This window comes from Agelaius phoeniceus, chromosome 9, assembly GCF_051311805.1.
Source record: "Agelaius phoeniceus isolate bAgePho1 chromosome 9, bAgePho1.hap1, whole genome shotgun sequence".
Lineage (NCBI taxonomy): Eukaryota > Metazoa > Chordata > Aves > Passeriformes > Icteridae > Agelaius > Agelaius phoeniceus.
The window spans coordinates 9,796,315-9,823,732 of NC_135273.1; the positions used below are offsets into that span (position 1 = coordinate 9,796,315).

General features: G+C 39.0%; 1 protein-coding gene across 3 annotated transcripts in view; it reads right to left on the reverse strand.

Annotated features, from left to right (window-relative positions):
• The window catches only part of SHOC2 (SHOC2 leucine rich repeat scaffold protein), a 63,241-nt gene that overhangs the window by 27,037 nt on the left and 8,786 nt on the right, over positions 1-27,418 (reverse strand). For all 3 annotated transcript variants that reach the window (XM_054637144.2, XM_077182889.1, XM_054637142.2), the window contains exon 2: positions 11,259-12,193. In XM_054637144.2, the coding sequence (XP_054493119.1) occupies positions 11,259-11,961 (703 nt within the window). In that variant the 5' untranslated portion in view covers positions 11,962-12,193. The remainder of the gene's footprint in view (positions 1-11,258; positions 12,194-27,418) is intronic.

The following is a 27,418-nucleotide window of genomic DNA, read 5'->3' on the forward strand; positions in this document are numbered from 1 at the left end:
GCTGTTTTCATTTGTTTTCACTTCAGGTCTTAACCAATAATGTCAAATTTGAAATATGGCATAAATTCCATTTCATCATGCCGAGTTCTCATTTACTTGACTCTTCCCACTCTACATCTGCTGAAGTCGAAAAAATACTTGGGGGTTTTGCAGCAACATGTGCTGCACTTCTTTTTTGCACCTGCTGATATCTTTGACAACAGCAAGCTAAATGTTTGAAACAAACATCTTACTACCTAATCCTGAGGAGGAAAAATAATGAAAGGAGACATAATGCCTATGTCTCTCTAGAAAATTAAGGGCAACCAAACACTTTAGTTTAATCTGGATAGCCATACTTAATATTGTCACATTAAAGATGCAGGCATTATTTTAAAAAGCAACAGTAGTAGCATTTAATACAAATACTGAATGTTAAAACACATTGAGGACTGCCCAACAAATTTTAAGCTTTAGAGCAGAAATCAAAAGTTAGAGCCCTATAATGAAGCATAGTGACTTAAGGAAAGGAATTAAAGAGATACAGAAATATTCAGCTTTTAATTCTCATTGCTCAGTAAGGAATCTTGTTCTTGGACATTTATTGTGTACTTATAGTTTGACAGCATTTCATCAAAATGGGTTTATTGCCCACTCTAAGGGTAGAAGAAGAGGGGAGATGAAATGCTGTTGGCACTGCAATTTTTTCAAAACTTTAAGTTGAATTACTGAGACACAACAGAGAGCATGCAAGTCAACAAAAATCACTGGAGGTACATTTCTCCTGTTGCTCTCCATGACATACGGCAAAAAAATCTTACATCCAATATGCTTAACAAGGTGAAAAACACTTGGGTGATGTGATAGAGACTCGGATCACAGAAGTGAAGAGCATGGACCCAGCCTATCAACTTAAACACTCCATTTGAGATAAAAATGAAAGGAAGTCTAAGAATCACTTCATAACCCTAAGAGTACACACATAAAGAGGCTAACTGAGAAACTCAGGATCAAGTCCAGCTCTTTAGCGAATGGCCCACAGGGAGACCAAACCCACATCCTTGGTGTCATGAGCACCATGCTCTAATCAATGGAGCTAAGTGCTTTTTTACATCTTCACATGCAAAGGCACACAGAGTTCTCTCAGCTGCGGCCTGAGAACAAAAATACTAAAATACTGAGTGGCCAAGTGTGTGAGAGCTGGGACAGTGTGTAAATGGAAATGCTCTTCAGAGCACCTCGCAGCCTGGGGCTGTCACTGCATGTGGGGCTTGAAACGCTACTGTGAGGTAAAAGGAAGAGCAACCAGGGATGGTAAGAGTTGCTAGGGAATCTTTAGGGACGGGAAAGTGAGAAATCAATGTAGCTTAGAAGGGTAAGTGTAGGAAAACAGAGGAATAAGGAAATAAAAGGGTCCAGTCGCTTACAACCCAATGCTGGCCATGTCCTGTGGCCAACCAGCACCTGTCTTCTCTCTAAGCTCCATGTTCCGGGGAGAGGAGCTCCCAGTTCTGAGCTCTGAGCACAGCAAGAGCACAGCTCATGGGCCCAGCATTGCCGAACTCATCCCAGCACATCCCACCCCACGTTCCCAGTGGGCCGAGGAGGGCTGGGGGCCACCAGAGCAGCAGCCGCGGCCCGGGGGCAGCGCAGGGCCGGCCCGGGGGCAGCGCAGGCCCGGCCGGGTGAGCGCACCGTGAATGGCCACGCTGTGGCTGCGGCTGTGCAGGCGCTGCTCACAACAGCAGCGCTGTCAGGAGCTACAGCACACAAACACATGGCAGGAGCACTCCACACAGCACATAAGGATCTGTAAATGCACAGAGCCCGAACTGGAGGCCATCTGCATCATGCTCTTCCCGGGAGCTGATGTTTCAGTGAGTCAAAGTGTCCTTCTTATTGTCTGAACAGCGGCAGCTCTACTGAGGAAATGCTTCTCAAAAAAAAAAAAAAAAAGTTAAAATAAGTTTCACCAAGATACAACTGAAATCTATCATTTTTGCTTTGCCAAGATAAGAACCATATGTCAAAATTAAAAAAAAAAAAAAAAAGCAAAAATATTTTCCCAAAGCAAAGATTTGTTCAGGTACAAAAAGAAAAATGTCTAATGAGTAAGGAGCTCATGATCTTATTCATAGTAAAAGAATCAACATTTGCAATTTTTTGTGTACTACCTAAAATTTGCTGAAACATATTTTTATCTTGATTGAACAGAAATAAGTCAGCTAGAAATGTGCAGCAGATCAAAATCAGCCTTAACCAGAAAGCAGTTTCCTGAAGAAAACCCATTCCTTTTCATCACACGGACAACTCCTGCATCACTTCACTAAAATATTGTTCAAACACCCAAAATCACTACAATAAGACAAGCACTGCTTTAGGGAAATAATAACCACAGGTTAATTTAACTCTTTTTTCCACAAGCAATGTCCAAAACAGACAAGTAGTGAATAAAATATTCTCTATAGACTACTTGCAGCTGCATTGAAGGGGTAAGCACCTTCACAACAATTAAAAAATAATCTAGGAGGGTACTAGAGTTTAGAGTTACTTTTTTTGGGGAGGAGAATTTTTTTGCCTTTTTTTTACTATATTACATTGTGATCGCAAAGGGAAAAAAAAGCAATTAAAGCTCTAAGTCTGCCAAGAAAGCAGACAGGAATTGCACGTACTAGCTGGCTTGACAATAAAAGATTTCAAAGTAGGAGCAATGCTCATTTGAAAAACATAAAACAGTTTCTCTATAAATAACCTTCACAAAATAGTCAGTTACAGCATAACATGTAGTTTTTAAAAATTTGTATTTTAAAGGCCCTAAAAAAATCACACAACTCAAATGCATTTTTCAGAGAAGACAGTTTGTGAAGACTTCAACCACCTTCCATTTAAAAAAAACTTGTTGAAGTACAGCTAAGTATCCCCTCAACAATCATTAAAAAAGGTGGAGCGAGCAATCACCTCACTGTTGTTCGCATACACACAAAGAATAAATGTTGTAGTATGACAATGATACATATACCTGCTTTTAAAAAGCCAGCACAATGAAATGACTAACATTTTCAACATAATGAGGCAGAATTATAGTCCCATTTCATGGCCAGCTTTGAAAGCCTGTTATGACAAGAGGGCCAGGTTACATGCCCTGACTTACAAAACTCTGGAAGTTCTTTTTGGCCATATGAAACACAAAATACTGCTTCACCAAAAAACACTCAAGTACACACAAATTAACAGTTGGAGAGAGTATATAGGTCAATAGCAAAGAGGCTTCAGTGTCTCCAATCACTAATTCAGTCAGTGGGCACCACTCTTGGATGGCAAACACAATTTGTAATGTAGCCTGTTTTCCACTGGATTAATGACATGCCTGCCCATGCTTAAGCAGATTGAATATTATGAAATCCTTCACAACGTGATAAATCCTAGGCCAGATGACACAGCAAGAGGATCAAGACTCTTATGGAAAGTAGAAGGAAGAGGAGAATGCAAATATTAGTGGGACTTCAGGCTGATGTGTCAGAACATTGGTTGTAAGCTAATATGTAAGAATTAATTATCCAAAATCAGCAATGCTGGGAACAAGTTACAAACAGCTCCCATAACTTTCATAGCTACTCATCTTTCACTTGGTTCTCTGCTGGCAAAGGAGAAAATAAAAGGAAAGAGAATTTTCAGTCTACACAAAGTCTGTGGGACAGGTTTCTTGATGTTAGAAAAAAAATTTAAAAACAATTTTAGAATTTTGGAATCTTTTAACTCTCTGTGAGATCTGAGTACATCACTGTGACAGCGAGCCTGAGCTCTTTGTTCTGCATTACCAACTGCAGTCAGAGCCATTCTGAATTATTACTGCACAACTCTAACTTACACAGAAGAGTTACCAAGGAGAAGGAGTGCAATTTTAACATGGTCATGAGTGACTTACTGACTACCAAAGTTAAAATACTCATGTAAGTAAGAAATAAGCACAGTAATATTATTCTCAAAATGCAGAATGCACACCAGGATCTAGTTGTGGGAACCACTCAAAACCACAGAACCTCAGCTGAAAAGACTCAAAATCTGCTCTAAAACATGCTTCAACAAGACATAACAGCAAACACTTATTGCTTATAACTGAAAGCAGCAAATACAAATAAAATTAAAAACATGTTCAAACAAAATCCCAAACATGCAAAATGTAGAGAAAAGTCTTAGCAAGGGCTCAAAGCAGGATTTGAGGTGGACAGCAGAAACTCATTTGAGTGCCAAGACAAAGGCAAAGTCTTGCACCTAGCAGGGAATAATCCTGTAAAGAGGTACAACCTTGCACCAGGAGGTGAGAAACAGCTCTGCAGGGAAGGACCAGGGGGTCCTGGTGGTGCTGAACCTGGGATAACATCTGGAGCCTGTCCATTTTCAGTGTGCAGCAAGCTCTCAAATAATAAAGGCTAACCACCTTGCAGGCTACATTAGAAAGGGCAGCCTGAGGAAAGTGATTTTTTCCCCTCTGTTCAGTACTTACTGAAGTATTCAAACAGTTAAAATAATTGCAGCATTGATTTAAAAAAATAAATAAAATAAAACTTAAAAAAATAAAAAATTAAATTAAAAAATTGAAAAAAAACCCCAAAACAACTCTGGACTTCTAACAAGCTGTCAGTTATCTACTGGAATTACACTTGGGGCATCATCCCAGTAAGCTCTGCAAGCAGATCAAAAAGGCAGGACTACTTTATCATTATCCTAAAGCCAGCCTGAAGAAACTGTAATCAGGAGGAATTTGACCAGCTGACAAGAGATTTCACAAGAATCAGAACCCAGTTACTAAAGCTGAAGCTGGTCAAAAGAGTTCTACACTTTTTCTGCAGCTCAAGAAAACCACCAGAACTGGATCACATAAGCAGTCATTATCTCTGACTCCTAGAGACCAACACACATACATCAATGCTTATATTTATTCCACTCCTGTTCACAACTTCATGCTTTTATCACATTAAAATAAAAATATATAAAAGCATTCTCAACTACTGTTTGCAGACATTACCACACCAGTTAAGCCCAGAAACACCATTTTGTTTTTCCTTCAAATTGATGAAAAACAGGAAGGTGTTCTTAGATACAAATAATGTAAACAAATATTTCTCTATATTATCAGCTCTGCTTAAAAAAAAAAAAAAAGAAAAAAAGAAAAAAAGGGAAATGAAATTCAGAGCATCACTGAAAAGCTTTGCAACTAGCAAGTCATTTAATAAGGAGGCACCACATTCAGCGTGGAGTGAGTAGACTTGAACTAATGTGGCTGCACACATCTGGTCCACTGTCTACACTACTGAAAACAAAACAGGTGCAAGTGTTATGAAAAAGAGTTTCAAAGCAGCGAAGAAACCACAAATTATCTAAATATTGGGTAGATGGGGGAAGAGAAGAAGAGAGTCTCAAAGACATTCCTAGCCTGGTGTAGGCAGATTCCCTGAATTACATTCTAAAAATATTTCCCTTGCAGAACAGGCCTGACCAGATTCTCCCCAGAAAAGGAGAAGCATTCACAGACAGAAAACACAATATTTGGAGTCTCAAGAAACTTGCAGAAACTATGTACATGTAATTTCAACCACATTGACAATATAATTTCTACTTGAGTTCTGTGTGCCAACACAACAAAAATATTCCAAACTGATATAAGATGCAACCTTGTCTTTGCAAAGAAAATGTTATCAACTTGATTGTGCAAAACAATTCCTTCAACACAACATGGAGGAATGCAATAAAACTCCAAATATAAGAAATGCAAAAGGCTCGCTTAAGTAACAGCCTGCAAACTGAAACATTTGCTTGGCCTCATCCCAAGACAATTCCTCTGGTTTTCATCCTTCTCATGCTGACTGCCTGACTCACCAAAGCATTCACATTCTTCCATTCTAATCTTCCACTTTTTGATCTCAGTGCAAATGGACAACTTACCAGATAAGGAGATGAAGCTGGTGTCCACTTTGTGAACTCATCCCCACAATTATCCCTCCAGATCATCTTTTGGCAAAGTTTTCACAGGGAAACCTTTCTGTTAAGGTTTTGCTTCATAATGCCACCAGAGATTGAACAGCCAGGTGAACAGGTAAATTCTGTCTTGCACTTGATGTGCTTGTGTGTATGTGTGTCTGTGTATATATATTGTGTATGTGTGTCTGTGTGTATATATATATATATAAAACATCTGCATAACATGGACAGGAACAACATTCAAAGCAAACTTTCAGACCTTACTAAAGACAAAAGGCATTTATAGAAGTTTAAAGAAAAAAAAAATGGCCAAGCCTTTGGAAGAAGAGGGTACTGAGAATTACTAAATAAACAAGCTGCATCAGACTCATGAAATCCCTGATACAAAAACAGTTGGATGTGTTTTTGTCAGGAGTCAGGTTAAGCCTCACATATAAACTTAGTCTGTTTCTATGTACATGTTTGCTTAGGGCTAGAGTAAGAACCAGGATACAGGGCAAGATGCACTCTGAAACAATTTATCACCGCTGTTAGGTAGGATGCAATTGGTAAGAAAGAATAACAGAGTAGCTTTGCCATCAAAAACTCTCATCAATGGATTCTCATCACTGTACATAAAAACATTGTTTCAGTAAGGTGCAGCTGAGCTCATGCTAACCAGGATTCCAATAAGCTACACCAGGCTATTTCCATGTCTTGTACCACAAGACATGGAAAGCAGCAAGAAAGGGAGAAAAATGTTCTGAAAATGTAATTTGTTGCATTTTCAACAGCTCTCTGCAGACAGCAATCCACCCTTCCCCAGAGCACCTGCAGTGCTCTTGTCATGCTCATACTGATCCACAACAAGAGCAATGCTACCAGAGAGGCTCACACGAGCTGCAGCCAGCCCAGTGATCCCAGGCTCAGGGCCAAGTGTCCTGCCCTCCCTGCTCCAGCTCATGCTCTCCCACTCCTCCCCCCACACCAGCTCCAGGCTGATCTAAACCACACCGATTTCAACTACCTAAAGCAACAGACAACAAATGTAGCATCTGGGAAGCTGCCAGGAGGGGAGTGGATCCTGCCACATTCAGTGTCAGAAGCTGTTATACATCGGCACATCTATTTCATGAAAACTCCCACTGATTCACCTGCAGAGCTCTTGGCTAAACATGGAAAAAACAAACAAACAAAAAAAAAAAAAAAAAAACAAGAAAACACAACCAAAACAAAGTATTTGAGTATTTTTACATCTTATTCAAACAAATATGTTTACATTTGAAAATACAACAATGCACACCAAGACCTCAGCTTACTACGCAGTCGACTGAAATAATTTCAAATTGCATTAAAAATGCAGAGGCAATATAGATGCTGCTAGAAAAGCATTAAGAGAAGTCTGATAAATACAAGCAGAAATTATTTCGTATGTATCTACCTATAATAAAGCAGCTGGATGCAATGGAATGAGAGGTGCTTAATTCTGAGGAGGGGGAAAGACCAGAAACACACACATCTGTTTAGTAACTATAGACAATAACACTTCCTCTTTCTCACTAAAATGCTGGTTTTAAATGCAAAGCAACTTTTTTCTAGGTGTAGTCACCTAATTAAAGTTTGTGTTGTTTAGCTACTAAAGACAGTTTAAAGTCCAAAACAGAACCAAACTTTAGCTTATTTCCCAGCAGCTCAGGTGGGAGGTTCTCCTCTTCCAGGTTTTCCTCAAAACAACAAACACCTTAAACAGGTCAGTTGTAAAGCAGTTTCCAGGACCACCTGAGAACAAATGTAGGCAACAGAGGGAAAGTGCTGCATCTGAGAACAATGGAACATCACTGGCACAAAAATCAACTACTCAAAGATATGCTGGGTGTTGGAAGAAACGTCTCAATTTTCAGAGCACTTAAAAGTCCAACATTCAATATATTTCAGTAAGAGCAGAAGGAAAATAAATTTTATTTTATAAGGCTGGAGGAAAAAAGATTGCTAGAAAAGCAATGGGATGATTGCTTACAAATCAGGCGACCCTTGATTTTAAAGTAACAAGGTCCTAAAGTTGGAAAGCCATTTATTCTTATACAAAACTGAAAATGTTTGTTTAGTAATAGTGAAAGCCATAACAAGTCCGTAGCACCAGGGTAAGACTTAATGCTATCCCTCTTTGAGGGAACAATAGCAACATTTTTCAAACTGAAGTCTGGATCTTTAATTTTCTTTTTGTCCAGACCAACCTTTTTGTAGCACATTTACTTTCAAAAGAAAAAGTAAAGAAAACCCAGGATTCTTTGCACAGTGTGCACCAGATCAACAACATGAGCACATTGTAGTTAACTGCTGCAAGACTCTTCCTCTCTGGACAAGTCAGCAGGTTACATAAGCTTTGAGTTTTTAAAAATATGAACAAGCACACTAGCGTGCCATTGTGAGCCTTAGGCCTTAGAACAATGGGGCATTTTTAAAAAGAATTTGAAATGCTCCACATGATATTGCTTTGTAAAAGATAATGGCTTCATTTTACTTTCCATTCTGCAGCAAGAAAAACTTCTGTGTTATTTACAAGCTGATAATATGAGTGCTTGCTAGTTTATAGTATTTAGATACTGTATTATAAAACATACAAGGGATTAAAAGCATTGAGACTTAAAAGGGAAGGGTTTTTTTGAAGTGCATATGTGAAATGTAGAGAAATAGTGAGTGTTCAAAGAAACAAATTCCATTGGAAAGTCAGAAATACACTTCTCACTAGTTTCATTTTTTTGAGCTGTGTTTTCAACTCAAGTATTTCATCAAAAAAAGTAAAATGAAAGTAAGTGAGTAGAAATCAATTACAGAATTTAAACTATCCTATCTGCGTTTACTCTGATGAAAAAGATTTTCAAATGCTTGTACTATGTATCGGGCAGTTTAAATTATTTGTGTTACTTAAACACCAATTAATTTTATTTTTCATCTGATTCAATTTTAGGCAACCTAGTCTGAGGGATTTACTTTGAATAAAAAAGGATGCTTGAACTTGATGATTTTCCTTTGAAATTCTTCATAAGGGTGACAGTTGTCTTGCATTTGTACTTCTAAAAAGCCTTCCACAATGAGGTGCTGACCCGTAAAAAGGCACATGAGCATTATCACAATTCAAATAAAGGCAGGACTAACTGCTGGATACAAGGACAGAAGCAAAGCAGTTAATGTTCTCAAGCCAGGGTTTTATAGAGAACTGAGAACACTGCCTGTACACATATCAAGACAATAAAAAAATACAAAACAAAGAAACAAGTCACATGTTCATGACACAAGTACCTACTAATTTTCCCATGAAGCAGTTACACATGATCTCTTTCAAGACAACTGTGAACAAACACATACAGACATTACATACTTCCATGTAAATCATATTCAATAAACAAAAGAAATGAAGAGGTTTCAGCAGCAGCAATGCCTGCAGTATCAAACACACAAGAGAAGTTTCTGAAGCACAACATCAAACACTAGGATCCAACACCTCACAGAAGTTTTTTCTTCACACACTACTAGTATTACTTTGAATTTATGCAGCACTATCCCCAGTTGAACCTCAGAAGATTGATCTATGCTAGATTAACTAATAACTGAGCCACAAACAGAACCAGGTAAAATACTGACAATTGTGTAACAGCTCAACCAGCTAAATTGGCCACAATTCCTTCAATGAATGTACAAACACGCAGTGTGCTGGGTTTTCTGTAAACATCAGCCCCATGGTTTCCAGTATCATTTGTTGATCAGTAAAATATCCAACAAGGCTGTTGAACTTAAACTGAAGTGTCAAAATAGTTGAAAATTGTAATTCCTTCGTTCTCTCAGGGGAAATTCAAAGGATTGCTGAGATGCTCATGACAATTCAAAAATCACATGGATCAGAAAACATACCACATCATCCATTGCATTTCTGCCTAGCAAAAAGTGTTCCTGTGGCTCCAGCAGAATGCATCCCCAGAGCTGCCTCAAGGAGCCAAAGGCTCAGACCAGCAGCTGGCATCACCAGTGCATTTCTCCACTCCTGTTACCACTGACAAAGCTCTCTGTACTGGGCACTGCTAACTGGATTAGCAGTTTTGGGCATGTCCAGGAGTTCCCACCATCAAGAACATGTTATCTTATGTATCTTTCATATCAATGTGCAAGATAAAGAGCAAACACTGTGGGCTTAGAAAGATCTATCAGGGACACAAACAAGGGCATTTCCCAAGCTTTGCAAAATTGGTGACCATAGGGGCCACTTCAGTAGCAACACATTCACACACTGGCTTGGACAATAGGAAAGTACCAGCAGCTTTTGGAAACAGGGCATGGGAGTTATTACTCATAGTGTTACAAGGGCTTTCACAAGGTTGTTTTTTTTTCACACTTGAAGAAAGTCAAAGCAGTTTCTTAATTGTGTGAAGTTTCTATTCCTCCACCCCCTCAAAGGGCTAAACTACACTTGCATTTAAAACTGGTGATATAGAGAAAAAAACCTACTGATTAACAGAATCACACTTTTTATAAAACACACACATTGTTCAAACATTGCTTGAGAACAGTGTTATAAAGACATTTTCCATGAAGCAGAACATATTAGGAACAACACAGAAGTTCTGATATACAGATTATCCAGCACATTTTGTGCAATAAACCATTTAAATTAATAATGCACTTTCACACTAGTTCACCATCATTTGAACCTTTGAAACCATGTTTGGAAAAACAAACTAGTCATTACAAAGTCATAAGAATCATCAGCCATGTGTACAACATTTGGTCACTTCAGAATCCATGTATTCATATATTCATGACTTATAAAAGGCAGACACAAATCATTAACCTAGATTATTAAGTGTTACAGCATCCAATAGCTTGCTCACAGTAATAGTTACCTATTCTACCTTGTATTACTGTGGTCACACCCCTCTGTAACATGCCCATAATGTGTTTATAACTTGGAACAGTTCATAAATGATTTATAAAAAGCCTTAAAATAAAAAATGCCCCTTGTCTCTTTTTTTTTTAAGCCATCTGGCCTCTCAAGTCACAATATGTGAAAGTACAAAGCAAAGATGAGAACAGTATACATCTGATTTTAAGATGACAGATGAAGAAAAAAGGTTTTTGTTGTTTAAAAACAAATATATATACAAGGTATTGACTATTCTCAAGCTAACAGTGGAACAGTATGATCAAGAGCATAATTTTATGTAGTTTTAAATAAAGTGCAGTCAGAAAAGTGACAGTTTATGTATAATTACCTGAACTGCAGTGAACGTAAAAACAGCATCACACTTTCAGTCAGTACAATCACTTACCAATTTCAGCAGGTAGCTGCTTGATTTTGTTCTCTCGTATGCTAAGCATGGTGAGTTTTGACAAGTTTTTGATATCCTTTTCCACAGTAGTTATGCGATTAAAGCGTAGGTACAGCGTGGCCAGGGAGCTGAGCCTGTACACCACCGAGGGGATTTCTCGCAGTTTGTTGTGCCGCAGGTCAAGCATGCGCAGCTTCTTCAAGTTATCCAGAGAGTCAGGCAAACTGGTGAGTGAGTTTTCACTCAGAGCCAGCGTCACCAGGTTCACCAGACAGCCCACCTCTGCTGGCAGGCACTGCAGTTTGTTACTGTATAAATAAAGTTCTGTCAGCTGCGTTAGCTCTTTGACAGCTGATGGAAGCAAGTGTATAGACCTCTTGGACAAGTCCAAGCGCATAGAATTCTCCTCTCGGCATTTATTGAGCTCTTTGATCACTTCAGCATTGCTGGATTTTTTGCGAGTACCTGTGGCAGGATTAGGTCTTTTTATCGTATTGTCCACTGAAAAAGCTACCCCAGGCTGCGTGCTACTGGAGTCCTTCTTTCCATCTTTGGCATCTTTCCCTTTGGTCTTAGGCTCCTTTTCTTTGCTCTCTTTCCCAAATCCTCCGGAGGCCTTTGCCTCCTTCTCCCTTTCTTTTGACGACTGGACTTTTGGATCCTTCTCTTTACAGTCCTTTTCTTTTCCTAGATTACTACTCATGGTGACTCAACGTTCAGCAAGCACCGCATGAAATCTGTTTCTGAAGTCCACAAGAACAATTCAATGCTGAGGCAACAAGGATCCTTAAAACACACAAGTGTTGAAGCCAGGGGGGAGCTTCAGAGGTGTGACACCCATTTGCTACATATTGGTTCTGAAGGCACTCTTTCCTAATCCTGCTATCAGGAGAGCCAGCTGTAGAGATCAGGTCAAATGCTCCGTATTAGTATTTCTGGAACACAGAGAAGAGAAGCCAAAGTTAGTGTAAATATAAAACTTCCAGTTACATACTGAGTGTTTCTACATCAAGCCTGTGCTCACTAACTCAGGTTAATGATTTGTCCTTCTGTTCAAATGTCAATGAAAAACCCAAGGCTAAATCAGAAATACTACACATATTGCTCACAAAACCCACTGTGGTACATGAACTGTAGTAATTAGTATATGTGAGGGTAGAAAAATCACAATTTTTAAACATAATATTGCCTTCAGTACTACATTTGAGTCACCATCTTATGTCTTACCTAGTTCTTAATATAACCCCCTGGTCATCAACATCAATATTCTCTCTCCCCTCAATGCCCAATCAGCCAATAAATATCTGCTATAATTTCAAGTGCCTGCCTCTTCAAAGAAACCCAAACAGGCTTATTCTTTCAGCACAAGAGGCTCTCAGTTCAATCTACAGTAAAATCTAACATGCTCAGGAACACAAACACTTTGCCTTGAGGTCTCTCTTCTGACCAGCTCTAAACTGCAGATCTCTGCTTTTCATGTGGAGAAGAACGTTCTCACCAGCTTCACATGTTTGGAAGAACCAAGCACAAGGATTTTTAAAATACACCTATCAAAAAGTCAGCCCAAAGCCCAGAAGAAACAATATATTATGCTTCAAGATAAGCAAAATTATGAAGGACTTTCTCTTGGGAGTAGGACACAATATATCTTTACTATATCTTGAATTTTCCCCCATAATGAATACAATGCAGCCTCATAAGTGAACAGATGTCTCAAACCTATAAACACCCATTTACATTTTTACAAAATCATTATGCATCATGAAAAGTATCTTTTCTTCATGTTTCAATTCAAAACACAAGACATGCCCAAGAACTTCATGAGTCCATGTAACGTGGAAAGGTTTTTGAATCTATCTTTGCAGAAGAAAAATAAACAATCAATGGCAACAATAATTTCATGTCTCCACATTAGTCCACCTTTTCGCTTTGATACGAAGTATCCACTGCTGAAGAAAGGTCCCTCATTTCCCAGCCATTTTGTTTAAATACTCTTAAAACCTTCACAGGAACTGTGTCACTGTCCTGGTATTCCAACTTCTGCACAAGTTCATAAAGCTTGTAATCAAAATCAATTAAATAATATTTTGCATACTTAAGCCATCACAAGTACTATAAATACAAACATTTTTTAGCAAAGCTCAAGTAACCATTTTTAACTGTGGTCATGTTGTGTACGATTACCTTCAAATACAAAAATGTACATGGAGAATACAAAGCTGAACACTTTGCTCTACATACAGATTTACATATTCATTCATATTTTTTAAAAAGGTAAAGAAAATCTATTTAAAGATGATCAGAAGGACCAGTCACTTTACCCCCAAGTTCAAATCCAGCTGTTTAGTAAAAATGCTCAAAAGAGAATCTGCCACAGGAGGTGCCTTCCAGTCCTTCACCCTGATTCATTACTGCTGCAGCATCACCAAGTGTGCTACAAACACTGCAATATCAAAAAAAGATGACCCCTCCCCCCAAAAGAAGCCCAGAACTGCCTCCAGTTCCTGTGTTCTGGACAACTCTGTTGTAAAGGACCATGGCTGAATGCGAGCAGCAGCAAGCAAAGACAGTTTTTAACTTGGAAATTTTCTGCACTGTTGAGTTTTCTAAAGCAGCCCAAGGCAGTTCTTTACTAGAAGTTCTTTACTGGTTCTATCCTTAAGACTTCCACATGACTATTACACCATCCATTAATTTAACCTCTCTTCAAGATTACTAACCTCACCAGATTATATTTAAAACTGCTTCTCAGCAACGTATAATCTACACGCTTGTAAAATGCCAGTAATAGGACATGCAATGACTCCCAATGCAAAAACACAGCTGACTAAAGGGTGGGAGCCCCAAAGGCTTGACAAGGTTTTCATTATGAAACAGTAACAAAAAGAGTCTACAACTAACACAGTTTCTGAATTCTAATAATACACAGAAAAGAGACCTGAGCGCCAGAACAGCTACTGCTCCTCATCCAGTCCCCAAAGTGCGAAATATTCAAAGGGCTGCTGCTCTCTTGAGCTTTCAATTTAATCAAATTTAGGACCCACCAAGAGATTTGTTTCATTTCTTATGTGCACAGCAGCTGTAGGAGGTTTAGAAAGAGCCTCAGAAAGGAAAGACTGCTGGAGATTAGTGCTGCTGAAAGCAGCTCGGCAGTGCAAGTGCTCCAAATAATCTGCACGCATTTCACTGTCTTGGTTAGCAATAACTTTAATTGCACCTAGAAAGAAATTAAATGTTCATCTTCAATGCTCTACATGATCTCTACTGCAGATCATTCCAGCTGATGAGGTTATTCACATACATCAAGTCAAACCTGTATGTAAACTTTTAATGGGCATTAGTATAATAACACGTACTACAGAGGAAGTTAAATATGTTTCAAAAGGTTATGCATATTTTTCAAGTCTTTTCAGTTAAAGGACAAGAGTCACCATCAATTCTAAACTACAGTCAAACAAGCATTCATTGTATCCCAAAAGGAGAGCTTCTTTCAGAGATATTTTTAGCAAAAGGAAATTAAGTGAAATTAGCTAGTTCTGCCAACTACTTCCATTTTCCAATGCTGTTCAAACTGACTTCCTGTCAATATTAATTGACATAAAAACATTTAACTACTATGTCCTGGAGAACTTGGAAAATTTAATAAGACTCTTGCTTGGCACAGTATGTGAGGGAAAAAAAAACGTTTAAAGAAGTTAAGGAAAATAATCTCTTCCCTGTCCCGAGTATTACTTTTTTAAAGTAAAATATTTGTAAATAGCTATAAATAACCAACTTCAGAGTTTTGATCCACTCCTCCTGATGTCTGGTGAACATAAACCAGATGCATTTCATTTTTTCTGTCATCTGTAACTGATGAAACTTCAGAAACAGAAGCAACTTAAGCCTAAACTGTATCACCTTCCTTACCGTGTGGAAAAGAGGAACACATTTACCTTGTAAATTTTAATTATTTTCTTTAATATGTACAAGTAATTGAAAAGAGATTTCAGTTTTTTCTGAGCAATACAACCTAAAACATTTATGCAATAAACGCTTTATTAAAAGTGCAGTAATGTAGGAACATTTTGCAGTTCTAGGAATAACACTACACTAATCAGTGCAATTTGGCAATATAAATACCAATGCTTCCTGGTCACTATCTAACACAATATGAGGCTTGAGATAAAGGATTTCAGCCAACTGCTATTCAAGTAAGGCTGTAAAAACCTTAACTGTCTCCTACCCACTACTGCAAATCAGTGGGACCCCCCAGAAAAGGCTGTTCCCTGCATGAAATACTCCCCGCAGTCCCTCACTTCCCAGAGGACACCTCCAAGTGTCCTGTGACTTGTAATTATGTGAAAGTTTCCTGTGAGTTCACAGAGATGGCTTGAAGAAGAAATTGTTAACTGAAATAAAGTCTCCCACAGCTGAAACATTTCCCTCTCAAGTGAGGAGGCTAACCAACAGCAGGATTCTCTGCCAAAGGAAAGTCATTGTGGCACGTCTTCTTACAAAATGGTCACTTTACAGCTCCACCTAAACCCTTACTGTGTTTCAGTGGCCAAACCAGGCACTTCAAACCATAAACATTTCTGATATTCTAAGCATGTAATATCTAAGGCATCATTTTCACTGAAATGTAACACATTACACTCAACTGTAAGAGAATTTTACTTCTGTAATGTAGCAAGAGACATACAGGCCTGCATTTTAAAAGAACTTCTTTACTACATACAGAACTTTTTATCACAGTGGGAATGATTTTTCTCCTCATTCTGTGTTTGAACTAAACTTAACCCACACCATGGCTAGGGCTTTTCAACCTAAATAACTGCAGAGGATAAAAAACAAGTTGAAGAAATAAGGAATCAGCTCCTACTTGACACTCTGGAGTAAGCAAAAAATTATTCTACTACATAATAATAAATAAAATGTTCTGAGATTGCAATTCTGATCTAGGTATTTCTGATTAGTCAGCCCTAAGTGATTCTTAACAACAAGGCAGAGTTCAAATGCTATCTGGTAATTGCAGCAACACCTCCTCACAAACAAATGCACTAAAAAAAAAATCTACCTTGTTAAAAGTATTTGCCTTTTAATTAGAGCAGCATGGGATACATGAAAAACATTTCATTTTCCAGCACACCACAAAGATGAACACATCAATAAGCAATGGATGAAATTTAAAGCTTAGCCCAAGTGGCTACAATGAATTTCCATTTCATTTCATACCACATATGCAAAAAAAAAAAAAAAAAAAAAAAAAAAGCCAACCCCAAAAAACCTCAACCACCATAGTCACTACTTTCATTTGGAAACCCAAATAGCTTAAGCCAATGAGTCACTTGCACACAAAGCACATTCTCTCCTACAATTTGCTAGCTTCAAACATCTGACCTACAGAGTTTTCATCTGTGTAAGTGCATTTCAGCTTCTGCCACTGCAGCCACCACAGACCAGCTGGGAGCAAACTGCTGAATCAGTCACCAGTGGTTGCACAGCTCCTCTAAACACAAAACCTCACTCAGAGGTATGGAGACAGCAAGGGAACAACCAGCCATCACTCCACCAGAGATCAAAAACAGCATCATCTATCTCAACAAAAGCAGCGTTCCTGAAATATGCCAGCTAGACAGCTTCCCCTCTTTGGGAAGAAACCTGTTATTCCAGAGTACAGGGTGCTCAATGGCAGCAGGGCAATACTGTCATGGTGCCAGCTACCCTGGTTGGCTTGTTCAATAGAAAAGGCTGGCCATTAAATTCATCTCAGTTCTCTAAGTGGATGGCCAGCAGATGGTAGTTCACAGGCTACCAATTCAGCCTGACTTCAACACCCCAGGATGTGACACAGCTTTCACCCTAATCCCCTCTCACGCTGAGGGAGCGGCTTGTTCACTGCAGGCACAGCCTGAGCCTGTGGAGCTGGGCAAGGAGGAGGCCTGGGCCCTGACAGCCCTCCAAGCCCTCCAGAACATCTTCATCTGCCACAGGACTGCAGCCAAGAGCATCCCGACTGTTTGCTGCCTCCACGTCTGCCAAAACGCCGAGTGTAACCCAGCCCTGCATTCCAGCAAAACCTGGGGTCGAGGGAATGACTGAGCAAACCTCAGCCCAAGGGGGCAACAACTGCTTTTAGACCACCTCTAAGGACTTCCTTATGCTTCACTGTGGTGCCTTAAACCTGCAAGCATGTCTGTAACTACAGGCACCTAATTCTAAACCTATGTGCAGTTACACCTGGAGTAACTATAAATAAGCAAGTGAGTTTCTAAAGATTTTGAAGGTTGATCATTGTGTGTTTGCAGAACCAGGCGGATCTCCCAGGACACCCCATCCCAGCTTCTGACAGAACTGTGCCCTTCCAGGGCAAATGGGCAGGCATATGGACATCACTGCTGGGTTTGAAGCTTTGGAATCCATCTTTTCACTCACTGGTCACCAGCTTTGCTGCTCTCTGGAAGCATTTCCCTGCACTAAGTGCCAGGTCACATACCAAAGTCCAGAGCAGTCGGGACAAAAAGGCTCCACACTTGCAGACAGAAAGTCACCTACGCCTTAAGTTCCTAGGAGGTAGAAATAATCTTTTGTGCCCTGCCTTTGAACTCACCTAGCAAGCACAAAAATATACATACTGTGATTCATTCTGTGTGCTCCAACATTATTTTTATGAAGCACTCTCTCTTCTTCTCCTTTGCAGGAACAAAAACCCACTAGTTTTTTGGCCAAGTTATAAAATACCATTCCATGTTTTTGCAGAAACAGACTCCAAGAGCAAAGAATTCTGCTAACTCCATGAAGCAGCTTATTTTAATATGTAAAAAGGTACTTTCTACATGTGTGGCCCCCCCAGCATGTACCTTTTGAGCTGCATGTTTCTATTTCCATGGCAACTCACTGTATCAGCAGGCTGTGTAATCCTGCATAACATAAGAAATGTGAAAATCTTAACTTTCTAGATGAAACAAATTTCCAGGATTTAGTGCAGGTTCTAATATCTCTTAAAAGGGTCATTCTAAATGGATTTGTCAGTCTAGGCAAACCCAGTTCTTGTTTTTGTGACCATACAACTTCTCTATCTATAGTGACATACAACCTTCTGCAAAAGCAAGCGCTCCCAATCCACCCAACACACTCCTTTGAATAAAGATCACCCATTTGTACCAAAAACCTAATTTCCAATGTAAAATAACCTTTCACTATTACCACTACACAGCACCCAGACACAACTATTCAGACCCCTCAACAACTCCTATAAACAAAGGAAGCAACCTGCCAATTTGACAGAAAATGGCACTGGTCCCACCAAAGGTGATGATACAAACTATAAACCAGCATCAAATATTTTTCATTCATTCATCATTTCCTCTGAGCAATAAAAACAACTTATCAAAACAAAACCTACTCAAAAGGAGACTAAACATGAATTACAAGCACGAGAGAAAGTAAACACACAAAGCAACAACAGAGTAACATATTATCTACTAATTACCCACATTACCAACAAATTAAGTTGTGTTGATCTTACAGAGATTGGGACAAAGCACGAACAAAACCCCATCACAGCTAAACAAAAACAATTACTATCTAGGGTAGCATCCCACCCTGGCCCCTAATAGCAACACAGGATTATCTACCAAAAATCTTGTTTATTGTAGCAGTTCTCTGCTTATTTATCTCAATTTGACACAATAAGTTTGCTCACCTTCTTCAACACGCTTTTCTGTAATAATCATGACAATTTCACAAAGTTCAGTGCTGGATGATTATCAGTCCCTCAAATTTTCTGACCATAATTAGTGACTGTTATGTCACTGGATCCTTTTGCAGAGGAACACTATGCTAAAAAAAAAAAACAAAACCTATCTAAAAACAACATAAGATGTGGTTTCAACACAATTTTGTACACGAAAAGGAGCAACAACTCTATATCTTCTATGTTCTAGCAGACAAAGCCACAATACTATATTATTGCAGCTCAGCACTGAACAATATCTGGCCTCTCTTCAATTTTTTTATTGTTTTTAGCTAAAAGTATTTGCAGTTCTTGATCTTCAGTTAAGATGACAAAAGCCTGGACATATTTGTTTTATTGAACACCTAGTTTAAATATAACTAATGCATTGAAAAGGAAACCTGCAGTAACATTTACTTTTCAACTAACATTGTGAGTTTGGAAGATATAGAAGTGTCTGTCAAAGTCCAAAAAAATACTTTCCCCTCAAGTTTCCAATTACACATGCCCTTACCTTTAAAATCATTAACATATTTTGGATCTGATCAGTTCTTAGAAAACATCTAGCTTCTTGAACAGATCAGCATTCTTTCCAGAGAAAAGATAACAACCACAATCAGCATCAAATTTGCTCTAAGTGTACTGCTTCAATACAACTAAATTAAATAAAATTTCTTTGAAAACTGCACAATGATCAGCTAGAGTTGTTTCTTTATGACATTATATTTTCCCAAAATTTTACATTATATATTTAAATATTACAGGAAACCAAAACAAATGTAGACTGAATGAAAAGTCAAAAAAATCTACACATCTTCCCCCATTACGGCTCAAGCAGTGCTCTTTCCAGTGAGGTTTTTTTTGTTTGGTTTTGTAATCTGACTCTTTTAGATAAATGCATCTTACCTGCTGAAAGCAACTGATTCAGACCAGGTTTTACATATATATATATATAAAAAAATATATATGTATATGTATGTATGTATATATAACATGAGGACAAAGAAATTGCTGTGTTTCAGCTAACTAGATATAAATTAAAATTCGCTCATCTCTTTTCTCCAGCAATCTAAACATGATGTGACTGACCACTTCTGCCATCCATATACTCAGATGCAAGAACTAGAAACTGCCAAAGAGAAATGCTATTTTCCCTGTATTATGTGTGCCCACTCCAGCTGGAGTCTCATTTTTAACTGCTACATTTCTGAGCTTAATTGCATTCTGCCCACTCAGTTTCAGCTGGCTTTTGCATTATTCCCTCCCTGTCCTCACCCTCTCATGCTGCATTACTGCACATGGTTAAGCAGATTACCACATTCCAATGGATTCCATGTTCCTGCACCACTGCTTGAAACGATGCTCAGCCACAGCTGGAGAAGCCAAAGCAACTCAGAAATACCTTGGGGAACTTCACCAATTAATGGCACCATGGAAATGTAGGCTCATTATACACCCTGAGGAGGTGATGAAGACCAAAATTACTCCCAAGCCTCTTTCAAAGCTTTCAACTGCTTTCCCCCATTGAGCATAACAGAATTAAACACAATGACAGAAAGCAGTGAAGTGTTATTGAAACAAACAGATGCATTCCAGAGGTGACTCAGGTGGCCCTGCACCTTTGCCACTACAGCCAGGGCTCTTTGGCAAAGGCTTCTTCAAACACATTGATCTGTACAAAACTTCACTCCTTCAAGCTGACATTTGGCAGCATCTGCCTGCCAGCCCTCAGGATTTTTTTTGGATTGTTTTGGGGTTGGAGAGAGGGGTCTTGAGGGAGCATAAGAATAGAGGGAAAAGGTAAAGTAGTTTACTTGGTTCAGCTGTTTGCAAGACAAACAGCTGGTAAAAGCACATGGCTTTGTTCAACTTGAAGGTAATCTTAACACCAATTTCATAACTATGGCAGTTTTAGTTTAGACTAGGGACTTCAAATCTATTATAATGTTTGGTGCCACAGTGAATTTCACCACATATTCACTCCTGAGCCTGCTTCACCTCCTCAACACCAACAGCTTCTGACACAAGGTACTCCCACAGAGCAAGTCAAAGCCAGAGGGCCCAACAGGCCTTTGCTTTCAGCTGAGACACCCTGCTACTGTCCTCCCCACCTCCCTCTGGGTCACAGCAGCCCCACAGAGGAAAAGCTCCTGCCAGGAGCACAGGCAAGCTGAGAAAGAGGCAGGAGCTGGAGGAAGAACAAGGACTGGATGCTGGCAGGCACAAGTGATGGGCAAGAAGCAGCTGATAAGAAATTCTACATAAGAGAGTGTCACAGACATGAAAATACTGAGAAAATAATCAGTCAACAGGCACCACTCCTGTTCCTACACACTGCCTGGAGAAGGGGTCTTGGAGACTATGCAGTGATTGGAGGGGTACTGAACACATTCTGACAAGTATGGTCACCTGCAGCACTGGAAGCCATCTCATTCACACCTACCTAATTCTGATCACTTTATAATGAAAATTTAATTTTCATAACTTCTTAGGAGTATTTTTATTTAGCTTTTTACATCTTTTCTTCCCCACTCAACATTGAATGCATTCGCATTACAAAAAATCCAAAAATGACAACATTTGAATTTGTTGCAAGTTCATCCACATTCTTACAGATTCCCAAGATGATCCCAGAGATTTCTTTCCCAGGATAGCAGATGAAAGTGAAACAAACAAGGACGAGAAAGAAAGCTCTGTTCACCTTCCTGTTAAGAACCATGAAATGTCCAGACTTACCATGAATTCTCCTCATCCCCCACTGTCTCAGAGCCTGATGCACTAAACACCCTCAGCCCCAGCACTGAACACTATTCTGCTCATAACTTTGAGACCAATTAAAAGATTATTTCACATATACTAACAATTCTGGAAAACACATGATAATTTGGGTCCTTTCACAGGAACAAGATGTTTTCCTTCAAAAGAAAAAAAAGTAAAAAGATCTATGATCCCTTCCAAGCAGATTCTTCAAAATCTGTTCAGATGAGGCATTCTTTTCTTTTCTTCCAAAAAAAAAACCACCAAAATGTCTTCAATTACAATTTTCCTAGAAACAGTGAAAAAATGGATTTCTGCTTGTCAAAAATCAGCTCAGTGATAGACTCCTAGCACACTTGAAAGGGTTGTGTATTGCAGAAGTAGAAAGCAGCAGCAGTGCTAACCTGAAAAACCTCATGGAAAAAAAATTAGATGCAATCTGAATAAAACAACATTGTATAAATATTGCAACAACACCTTTTACCTCACCACTTTCCAAAAAATTAAAAAGGTAATGGAAATCTGAAAAAATGGATGAATAAGCAGGCTAGCTTAGAGCTACACTAAAGTTCACATCACTATCCTAACAAAATTTTAAAAAAATGTACTATATGCCTATTTATACTGAGTGACACTTTTGCACCTTACTGGCCTTTGTTTCAGAAAGAAAACAGATGTCATAAATGTCTAGATAATTCAGCAGGAAATTGTCTGTTTGTGAACATTTAAAATGTAACCTTTACAGCAGCTCAGGTACAACAGTGTCTCACCAGGCCTGCTGGCCTGCAGATATTTGTGCCTTGCAGAATCTGTTCCCATTGAACAGATGGACCAGAGGACTGCACTGAACTTTACAAGCTGAGAACAGGTGATTCCCTGCACTGGGATTGCCCACATCTGCTCCTCTCTGACCTGCACAGAGGTGAGGATGCTCTCAGCTCCCTGCAGAGTGACCCTGACCCAACCCCCAACTAACAGGTTAACAAAAGTGATGGAGCCTTAATTTTGTACTAATGCACAGGGCAGGAGAGGAGTATTTCAACCACTTAAGTGACATTCACGAGTTGCAGGGGTTGAACCAACTCAGATTAAAAGACAGTGAGTCCTTTTCAAACCAAGTGTAACCCAAAAAGTATTAGACATATGCTCAAAGCACTCAGAAAAAATATACAGCCTCACAAACTGACTTGAAGGACTGAACAAATTTTAGTATGACAATATGCTCCAGAACAATATGTTCAAAATAAGGGTACTATATATATGAACAGTATGAGAATACTAAGAACATATCTGAGGAAATGAGAACAGAGCTTCTGAACAGAAAGAATAAGAAAACTGGAACACTGTAGAAACACTGTACCTGAAACTCAAAAAACAAATAAATAAAAATCAGTTTAACAAAGAAGTTGATTAACTAATTTTAACTAACACTTGCCACCTGCTTGTTCCTTTCTCACTCAACCATTCTCAAAATAGTGAGGAAGGAAGAAAAAAAATCTCAGGAATGACACTTCCAATAAAAACATAAAGGATGAGAAAAAGAGAGCAAATACCAGTAAGGGTAAAAGAGAGATGAAAACCACCAGCATGTGCCTTAAGTGAGACAGGAGCACTGGGTACAGGCTGCAAGGAACTCTGACAATGTACAGGAATAACCAAAGAGCAGTAGCAGACACACAGGCAGGACATCAGAAGTGGCTAAGCAGCATGTGTGGAGCAGGACCTGAACTGCTGTGAGCTCTGCAATGGGGCACAGCCAGTGCCAGAGCTGTTCCTCCATCCCACCACAAGCCTTGCTCCATGCCTCCCTTTGCTGCAAGGCAAGAAACATCCAGTTACATGCACAATTTGATTCCTGTCTGGGGCTGAAGGACCAGCACATGTCTGAGGAAACCTCCTCCCCACCAGCCCCCAGCTCCCATGATTCTTGGGCATAGGGGTGTGCAAACAGGGGCAGCTTCCCTCCCCAACAATTCCTCCTTCCTCCTCTCCTTCTTACATTCTCTGACAATAATTCTTCAAACAGGAGGTGGAGAAGTTGCAATCTGAAGAGCTGAATATCAGTGTATACTGCACAAATTGCTACCAAACCAAAAGCTTCTGTAATTCTTACAGAGTAGCATAACTTGTCTGACAACTGTCAGTACCAGCTTAGTATTGAAGCACACTTAAATGCTATAAACAGGAATTAACAATTTTTTAAAAACAAATACACACATTAAATGACTTTATATTAGATCAGCATCCTATGGGGATCAAATTCAGACATGATGCAAAGAAGGAAATTTTCATTTTAAATGATTCTTGCTTTCTAAGGCTAAATTTGATCCATGCTTGTGAGGACTATCAGTTGGAAATATGACTGAGAGAAAAAGGTTTAACCACAGGCTCTGTTTTTGACACACTGTGTGCTGTCCTCTAACTCCTAAATTCCTCATGTCAGATCTGTGCAGATGATACTGGTTCACTGCTCATTTTTCTCAGAACCAACTTTTAGCTATTTTGCAGAGCAAATAACACTACCACTAAATCCAGACCAGATGATCCCTGCCAACACGCAGACTCATCACTGTGGGCTGCATTACAGCATGATCTTACACAGCATCATCTTGTTCCTACTTCTAGCATTTATCAATAAATTATTATTTTGATTCAGGAGCTCTTCATCTCTCTCCAGAATAATGTGGTTTCTTCACTGGATGTTTCTATGGGTCCACTTCTTCTCATATTTATAAACACACCATAACTGCAAGAATCTGCAAGAAAATTGTCTATGCCCTTCATCCTTTAGCCATGCTATCATTATGTCTAGACAAGAGTACAAAGTGCTATCTAAGAAAAAAATTCAGTGTCAAAGTATTTATTGCCCAAATAGCCCTTCCACCTGTCCTTTAGAAATAGGAAGCAAATCATTGCCCTGCAAGGCAGTTCTGGCCTGTGGACTGCTTCCAAGCCATGCTGCCCTGCATGCTCCAACACATTAGTCATGCCTGCATATACAATAAATGAAGTTGCTAATAGAGATACAAAAGGCTGACTGTTAAATAAAAAGGGAGATAACACAGCAAATCCAAATTAGGCTGAAAAAATACCATCTGTTCCAGTTAAAATTTCTTCCTCATCTGTATTATCATCAGGAGCTCTCCATTTGTTATTTATTATTTCTAGATACTGTTTCAAATATTAGGAGGTTTGCATAAAAGCCTCATTACTTAATTCAAGTACCACTAGTTGTCAACAGAAGTACCAAAACAAAGTTGGGAGTGATCCACAAGTGACTGGTAAACTTTATAAAGTGCAAAGTAATTCTCTCCCCTACCTTTATATGTGTGTGTGTGAGTATATATATATATATATATGTATGCATATATAATTATAATGGCATAATAACAACTATTATCAGCATATCAGAGCACCTCATACTGAAAAGTGACCCTTAAGGCAAGTGACCCTTAAAGCAAATGAAAAGCTTGACCTAAAAGAACCACTTCTTTGCACTGGTTAATTACTCTGCTCTGTGATCACCTGTTTAAGCTTTCATTTGTCACTGCTATTCAAGCTGGGATATTTTATTTACATTTGGCTGCAAGCACTAGGCAGTGGTAAAAGCTGCACACTAATAATGATACTAATAATCAAAACCAAGCAGTAGCCTTGGATGAAAAGTGCCCATGATCAGAGGAGGTCAGAAAAAGGGCCATACAACCAGCCTCCCACATCTGACTGACAAGAGAACTTACAGTGCTCACTAGCTGGTAATTAAGAGTTTTGACAGCAAGGAAAATGAGAATCCAAATGAATCCTAAATGCTGTGATTCTGGACTAATCATCTCTGTAATGCATCAATAACTTTATTTTGGAGTAGCTACCTGAAAATTGGTCAAAAACTGGTGAAAAGATGATTTTCAGCATAATTGATTCTATTTTATTAATCAGGTTCTGCCCATTTACTTTTGGTAACTGAAGAGCAGCACATTTGTAGTGGATGAATATATACACACACCTGAAGTACTTCTGGAAGATCCATCAAAGCAGAACCCCACAAAAGAAAACTTGTTAATTAGTTCCTGAGTTCCTAGCTTCATTTACTAATAAACCAGGCTATACAACACTGAATTTACATCAAAATCATAACTAAGATATATCCAGAGCTGTTACTGATCTCACCTGCCACTACTTGAGAAAGTTGCTTTACACAGGAAAGAAAACTTAGTCTTGGAAGAAATTTAAGAAGTCTCAGCAGTAATTTTACACTCTGCACCTAGAAAACTTGAAATTCAGTCCATGAGCTTTTACAGCCACATACAACCCAAGCAGAACTTTGCTCACATGACAAGTCATTGCTCTAGCACTGAAAAAGTGCATGAGAAAGTTCAAATCATTATTAATTTCTATTTAGAAAAAGTAATTTGAACGTGGCACTCACATACAAACTTTCCATGCTCTCTCCCCCTACTTTTATTAGAAAACTTTATACCTCCAGACTTGCAAACAGAGTCATTCAATGGTGGAAGCACAGCAGTGACTTGGAAAAAGTTCAGGCATGCACACATACCTGAATGTGTGCATTAAGATGAATGGAGGCAGGATACCTCACGTTACCTCAGGATAAGGGAATACAGACAAGCAGCAGCAATGAGTACCTTTCATGCTCTCTACACCCTTCTGCCATGCATTAACTTGTTTCTGTGTCACAAAATAAGACATTTACAGCCAGGATTAAAAAAAATTATTCTGGACCTTTTCTTTTTGTCAGAAACTATTAATTATGTAGTTCAAAGATGAAGAGGGAGCAAAAATCACATTGTAAAAGTACAAAGCAATGCGAAAATCAGCAGAAGCAGCTCTCAAGGAGACTTTTAGATTACCACAGTATACAACTGATCAGCTTATATTAAATACTTCTAAAAGACAGACAGCAAGCTGGCCCAAAGAACCAACAGCATGCAAACTGTGAAAGTCTTCCTGCTAACATAAAGCAGGTTTAAGTGGAAAAAACAAAATAAACCAGTTTCAGTAGACACTGAAAATCACAGGACTGAAAGCTGTGACAAACACAGATTTCTCATTCCAAGACTTTACAGGTTGAGAACAACACAAAGATTTGCCTACAGAGACTGAGGGAGTAAGCCCATAGTTTATATACACCACAAGCTTTGAAGTTGAGAGCATCTTTCTTTTAGTATTCTTAATACAGAGGATCATTAAGAAATAAGAGTTCACATACAGATTACAACCATTTCAGGATCCTTTCAGGCCACATGACTACTTGTTACCACACTGCACGTTCAAAGATGACACACGCTACTCTCCGTGGTCCCCCCAGCCAACAAAGATGTCACTGCAGCCATGGGTTTGTCCCCATTTGCCTTTCTCCACCTTCCACTTGGCTGGGAGGGGTGAGGAGTCTGGGGCTGGGATCCACTTCTGTTTCTCAACCTTGATGTCTCCAAGCCACATCCTAGGACTGGGTTTCAGCTCCCACTGGCTCACAGGAGGGAAGGCAGAGCTATCCCACTGCCATTGCTGCTGGTCAAATTCTCCCCTATAATTTGTGCCTTAATTTCTCTAATGCAAAAGGGATAGTACACATCACACATAAAGGCAAGAAAGTTTGTTCACGACTATAAAAGGCTACAAGGTCTTTTTGATACTGCAGCAGCAAATTCAGAAATAACTGTGATTT